Source organism: Palaemon carinicauda, chromosome 43, assembly GCF_036898095.1.
Source record: "Palaemon carinicauda isolate YSFRI2023 chromosome 43, ASM3689809v2, whole genome shotgun sequence".
Taxonomy (NCBI): Eukaryota; Metazoa; Arthropoda; class Malacostraca; order Decapoda; family Palaemonidae; genus Palaemon; species Palaemon carinicauda.
Window position 1 is genome coordinate 36,798,166 of NC_090767.1, and position 7,595 is coordinate 36,805,760.

General features: G+C 37.8%; 1 protein-coding gene across 1 annotated transcript; it reads right to left on the minus strand.

The window, feature by feature from the left end:
- Positions 1 to 6,990: 6,990 nt before the first annotated feature.
- Positions 6,991 to 7,341, minus strand: LOC137633805 (uncharacterized). Its single transcript, XM_068366050.1, has one exon. It carries the CDS (start codon positions 7,339 to 7,341, stop codon positions 6,991 to 6,993), a length of 351 nt encoding a protein of 116 aa, XP_068222151.1.
- Between the last annotated feature and the right edge of the window lie 254 nt (positions 7,342 to 7,595).

Below are 7,595 nucleotides of genomic sequence, written 5' to 3' on the forward strand. Positions count from 1 at the left end.
GGATACTTCGTTGACACCAAAGGTACACTTGTTGGACGCCACTGCAAAGCCATTCTATTGTAGGCAGTCGAGCATGACACACAGGTGACGGAGGTGTTCCTCTTTGAAGGAAGAAGACAAAAGTATGTTGCCCTTGTAACATACTCTGAAGTGGAGGTTGACGAAAAAGCCATTCTTGAAGCGTTGAAGAGTAGCTGCTTCATTATTAAGGCTGAAACCGTATGGTTGTAGCTGTATGTATTGAAGTGGATGGTGATGGTGGTCTTGGGGATGTCTTATGAGTTCATGGACATCTGATAACACCCCTTCAGTAAGTCAAGCATGGATAAAGCCTTTCCTTTGTTTTGAGTAGGAGGTAATTGTGGCAAGGTTTTGTTGGGAGGTAGTTAATCCATTCTGTCTGCTTATCCATGTGCCAGTCATCCCCACATGGGTGCAGGGAATTTTCTTACTGCAGGACTATATGTAAGAACAATAAGCATGAGCTTACAGCCTTTTGGCAAAGGTACATTTCTTTCAATTCGGCAAACATTTTTTAGTGACTCCAAAACAATTCGGCAGATGACACTTGACTCTTGCGAACACTGATAGCCCTGTTGTCTTGATATGGTGATCAATACTTTGTTTAGTGGGAATGGTGGGCATATTGTGAAATTGAGGACAGAAAACTTCTGAGCGTGATGTGAGGAGACAGGCATAGATATCCATGGGTGCACTGATGTGGAGAGTAATTTTGGAGGTTGTGTGTTGAACACGAGTCGACGAGTAAGAGTCTGTATTAAGTAACTGTCGATGAGCAACCTCATCCAGGAGGTGGAAATGGGTGAAGAAATCCACACCGAGGATTGGCAATGGGATGTCAGCAAAGAGAAACTTTAAATTATATTTGGCACTCACAAAATATAAGATAAGGGCTTCTTAACACTAGGTGGAGATCACAGATCGGTTGGCGGCTACTATTTGGACTTTGGTAGACTTAGACAGACTAAGTTGTCTACCAAAAGTTTCTTTCTGTACTTCCATCATGTAAATAGAAAAGAGTGCAGAGAGGGCAGGCCACTGCCAAAAGCCCTGGTCTTCTTGAAAGTCTTTAGGCCACTGACCACTGTTTACACATTTTTACACAGCAACTATGAATTTGGAGTGGTAGTAACATATCCGCGGGCAATGTGAGTCATTCAGTGGCTAGAAAGGTCACTGTTTGTGGTGTGAGATAGGGGTGGAATATATTGGTGGTGGGTGGCTTTGTCACCACTTCTACATATCGTGGGGTGTGTGTCTGTGTCCTACCACATTCTATCGTATCGCATTCATGTCAACTTCAGTTGATGTTGAATAGTTGTCCTCTTCATCTTATTTAGGGTATTGATTGAGGTATTGAAGATGGTGAATTGGTTTCCCATAAGTGTGTCGAATTTGGTCACCAGGTCCTTCATGGGCAAAATGTTGACATTAGGGACGGCAGCACATGCAGGTTTGGGCAGCCATGGTACCCAAAGGGCCCAAAGTAGATTCACCACATGAGGAGAGCTATTTGTAGCAGGTTGAAAGTGAACTAGATTGTGATTTCCCCGAGTGCAAGCAAAGACTTTCACTTCACAAACTGTTGTGGAGAGAGCTTAAAAATCTTGGTTATATGGACGGCTTGCAATGATGAGTACTGCTCCAGCATATAAGCATTTGGGGCGTAGTACGATATTGGGGTGTCCCTTTGTTCAAAAAGGAAATTGTAGATTTCCCCAAAAGTGGTGTTGGTGATAGCCCCGAGTATATAGTCTGCTTTGGTGATGTAGCTAGTTATGCCCCTTATGTGAAACTGAATCTTGGTGCACTGAAATCAACCTAATTCCTCCCTACTGCTATGAGTAAGTCAGAGAAAGAGAGAGAGATATATCAGGGGTGGAATCACCAAACAGCATGGTGCAGCAGTAAGGGGAAAAGCCGGGAAAGAGCTGTTCCTTCTGTGGTCTGCAATTTTGCGATTGTGCTGTTAGGTTATATCAGAGTGGTTTTAGGAATATAACTAAACTTTTTTAATGGATAACGAGCCTATATACAAGTACTTGCAAGCAAAAACCTCACTAAATTCAAACAGGCTAATACAAGAAAAGCCAAGCTTAATCTACTTATTTTAAATGTGCAGGGAGAGAGCAATATATAAAAGAAGAAAAAAATTAAAACACTGAATGATCGTGTGCGAAATATTTGTGGTATAATGCCCTATATTCCTTAGATTAGTTCCGTCCAAAAAACATATATATAGTTATATAAAACTATATTTTTACTCCTACTAATATTTCAGATAGACATTAACTTTTAAACATATAATTCTTCTTATATAAATTTTGTATCCTTATTTCATTCATTGCCCTTGTTTTCAACTCACCTATGATACCAAGATTTTCATAAATGGGACCTTTCTTTATTTGTTTTAGTTAATGCACTTGAAACTCACTTACATACCGTATCATCCCTTTCAAAACTATGCTCCAAACCATAACCCTCAGGGAACCTTTCAAAATTACAATCAATCTTATTCTCGACCGTACCGTGCATCTTTGACATTGAATACGATAAATCTTCTTTACATATTCTAACTTAAAATCGAATTTATTCAAATTTTATATTGTCTTAGCAATGTTTGTATTCATACACTCTTTCCTAATATATTATTATTATCATTTTATTATTATTATTATTATTATTATTATTATTATTATTATTATTATTATTATTATTATTATTATTATTATTATTATTATTATTAGCAAAGGAAAAACCCTACGTTGAAAAGCAGGATGCAGGAAATGATATAAGGAAGTAATTAACCGAATGATAAAAAATTAATAAAATATTTTATAAAATGTAACAACGTCAAAACAGATATGTCATATAAAAACTATAAAAAGACTTATATCAGCCGGTTCAGCATGGAAACATATGTTATGTTGCAAGTTGGAACTTTTAAAATTCTACCGATTTAACTTACCGATAAAGATAATTCCAAATCATGGTCAAAACTGTAATAAAACTTCTAAAATATTATTAGTATTCAGCCTTATGATTTTGAAGGCAAGGCTATTAGAACTGCATGCCTAGTATTACGAATAGGAGGTATCTGTCTGGAAAGATATGAAGGTAAAGGATGATCAGAAATACGAAACATTTTATACAACATACAAAACCAACTAATTGAATTGCGGTGCCAGAGATCAATACCTAGATTAAGAACTAAAAATTTGATAGACCGTAAGTTTCTGTCCAACGAATTCAGATGAGAATCAGCAGCTAAAGACAAGGAAGGAGAACATTATTCGAAACAAAGTAAAATTTAAGAATTAAAACAAGTCTCCAGAGTAGATCGATTACTAAATAAATCAAAAGAGCTCAAAATCCAGTCTTTTGTGTATTGAAAGATGATACAGAGCTAATGTGGTTGTGAAAAGTAAATTTGCTGTTGTGAATCACACCCAAATGTCTATAAGAGTCATACAAAATTTAAGAAACATTTTCAATGCTAAGATCTTCATGTTAAGGAGCCATTGTCCTTGTTCTACTTACAAGAATACTTTGAGTTTAGTTAAGATTAAACTCCAAGCCCCATAACTTGCGCCATGCGATTATTTTAGCTAGATCTCTATTAAGGGATTCAGCATTCCGATATCTACATTCAAGGTATGGAATTAATGCAAAGTGTGTAGCATCATCTACATATGCGATAAGCTTGTTTTTTAGACCAAACCACGTGTCTTATGTATAAAGTATGAAAAATAAAGGACCAAGAACACTACACTAGGGATTACAAGATATCATATTCCTATACTGACTATAGTGTCCATCGACACCAATTTGCGATGTATTGAACATTCAATATTGATGATAAGAAACGACCCACCCATTCCCAAATGTACCTTTCTTAACTGGAACAGGTTATATAAATACTCAAGCTCTGACCAAATAAAGTCCAGTTGCATTCACGAGTCTCTCAGTTACAACCTAACTGCTCTTCGGCACATTGTTGACCACCTGGGTGTTAAACTACCTCCCATGCCTTAATCCTTGATGATGCTGTCCTCAGACACTGACTAAGCCATTAACGCCACACCTTGGAGACTTTAACCTGGTTCCCAAATGTTGAAGTCAAGTTTTGCTTTTAGAGCGTAACCCTGTCAAACACTAAAGCTGAATATGTTCTCGCTACCATACCTGGGGACACTTCCCAGAAATCTCCAATTGGCTGTGCAAAGTAGGTGACACCCCATAATGTATGAAGACCTCAAATCATACGTCCTAGAGCAATACTCGCCATCAGCGACCACCCACATAGCTAAACTTTTTTAGCTCTCAATAACGTTTTGGACTATATGGCTTTGCTTTCTCTCAGGGAAATGACCAGTATTGTTCACCTGCTTCCTAATGCTGCGTTTCTCGTTGTGAAGTGAATGTACTTCATGCAATTTGTGCAACGTGCTTACACAAACCTGTAAGTGTGTTATCCCCAATGTTGATATTTTGCCCAAGAAGGTCCTAATAACCAAAGTCAATGCCTTATGTACAGACACTTTAGTGCCTTCTGGACCTCCACCCAAGCCTCCATTTCTAAGGAGGTGAACAACTATTCAACTTTGACCGAAGTTAACGTGGGTGCGGTAGGACACAGTCGCCCACCCTCTGACATGCCAGAGCAGCGATAAAGCAGCCCACCACCTGTACATACCACCCCTTATTTACGCCTCAACCATCGACCTGGTCAGTCACTTACCAACACCCATCAGCCGCAGTTAGGCTACTACCACTTCAAATTTAGGGATGCTACGAAGAAATTTGCGAATCGTTGTCAGTGGATAAAAATTTGTACGTATGCCATAACTGGTGGTGGTGGCCTCCCCCTTCACTAATCTTTTCTTTTTACATTACACAGGTATGGCTGTGGGATTCTTGATAGACACGGGTGCTTACGGTTCTTTTATGCGAAGACCACTCTACAGGACATGAGGTAGTATGTCTAAATCTGCCAACATACGCCTGGTAGCTGCCAACGGATCTGTGATACCTATTCATGGTTATAAAACCCTCAGATTAATGATTAGAGTCGCCAAATAAATTTGGAAGTGGCTCATTGTTGACGTCAAATTTCCAATCATCGGAGCGTACTTCCTCTCCCATTTCCACCACCTGGGTGAATAGTGGACATCATTATCGAATCTCCTTAGTATCACTCTTCATCAAAATACTGCATACAATCCTACTTTCTAAAGTATGGTTGAACGTTATCATCGTACCATCAAAGCAGTATTGATATCTTTATGCAAGCCCTCTTACTGGTTTACCCAGTATCCCTGGATCATCTTGATATTCAGAACCACTCCTAAAGACACCGTGGAAGTCTCGGTATCTAAAATGGTGTATGGCAACCTGTTGGTTGTCCTTGCCAGAATTCTTCCATCTGAAACCTCTTCCGAAAATCACCAGCAGTCTATTTTGTGGGAAAATTTACTTAATGCTGTCAGACTTAAAAGTCCCAGGTAAGGTAAACATCAACTGATCAGCAAACATGAACATTTGTTTTCTGTGCAGCTCTTTCCTCCTGATTCGCAGCATACTAAAAGCATTCCTCCTCAACATTCATGGAAAAGAAGACTGGGTCTCCATTAAAAACTTGTAATTATCCCGTCTACCTTACGGTTCTTAAAGGTAGGGCGTCCTATTTCAAATGTATGTCTACTGTAGGGAGGAGCCATGTATATTGTATCTTGTCGTTATCGCTCTCCGTTTTCACTGATAACCTCTCTATTCATGATTTTTCCTGCACAATTGGTTTTGAATGTGTGCTGTTCTTGACTGGAACAGGTTGTGTAAATACTCAAGTTCCGCCCAAATAAAGTTTAGTTGCATTCACGAAAGTCTCGTAGTAAAAACCTAACTGTTAAACAGCATATTATAAAAGTGATTATAAGTACTCAATATATATATATATATATATATAAATATATATATATATATATATATATATTTATATATATATATAATATACATATATATACAGTATATGTATATATATATATATATATATCGATATATAGATATATATATATATATATATATCGATATATAGATATATATATATATATATATATCACTTCACTTCACTTCCACTCCCAGGTAGGCTTTCAGCCTGTCAGTGGAATCAGTTGTCTTCTCAACTCAATTCTGTTTTCAAAAATTCTGGGGGAGAGAAAACTCCTACCAGACGCGTCCCCCGGGTGGCGGATGGGGGAACCCCTAGGAATTAAACTCTCTTAGGGCTGCTCTGAGTATGTTGAATAAGGAGCCGTGGACCAAACGACTGAGGTGCTGACAGTATATTCAGCAATAGGTTAGGACAGGCCTAGCAAGCCGCTAACTGAATCTTTAACGCTCGAGAAACTCAAGGATATATATATATATATATATATATGTGTGTGTGTGTATATATATATATATATATATATCACTTTACTTCACTTCCACTCCCAGGTAGGCTTTCAGCCTGTCAGTGGAATCAGTTGTCTTCTCCACTCAATTCTGTTTTCAAAAATTCTGGGGAGAGAAAACTCCTACCAGACGCGTCCCCCGGGTGGCGGATGGGGGAACCCCTAGGAATTAAACTCTCTTAGGGCTGCTCTGAGTATGTTGAATAAGGAGCCGTGGACCAAACGACTGAGGTGCTGACAGTATATTCAGCAATAGGTTAGGACAGGCCTAGCAAGCCGCTAACTGAATCTTTAACGCTCGAGAAACTCAAGGATATATATATATATATATATATGTGTGTATATATATATATATATATATACATATATGTATACAGTATATATATATATATATATATATGTATATATATATATATATATATATATAAATATATATATATATATATATATCGATATATAGATATATAGATATATAGATATATATATATATATATATATATAGAAAGCATTGCAAATCCTATGGTGTTCTGGTGAGAAGGACAGCATCGCCAGCATACTCCTTTCTCATCATCTCTGTCTTTCTTCTATTTATCTTCAGCCCCACTCCGTATGATATTTCATACATTCTGTAAGAAAGCATTGCAAATTCTGTGGTGTTATGGTCTGCCAAATTCCTATCACCAATCAGGTCCAGTCCTTCTTTTACATCTCTGACTGTTCTACATATTACAAAGTCCTTGAGGAGGATGAACAATATAGGTGACAACACATTCTCTTGTAGTGCTCCGCTGTTCAATAGAAACTCACTCGATAAGACTCCATTAACATTAACTTTGCCCTTGCTATGCACATGAACAAACTTAATCATATTTACATATTTAAGAGGAATTCCATGATGACGCATGACTATCCACAAAATTAGCCGTTGCACAATATCAAAGGCTTTTTTGTAGTCCACAAATACCATCAAAATGGGATTTCTATATTCTACGCATTGCTGTACGACTTGTCTCAAAATGGAAATTCTGACAGTGCTACGTCTTCCTTTTCTAAATCTTGCTTGTTCATCTCTCAGCTTTTCATCATTCTCTCTCTCTCTCTCTCTCTCTCTCTCTAGTCAGG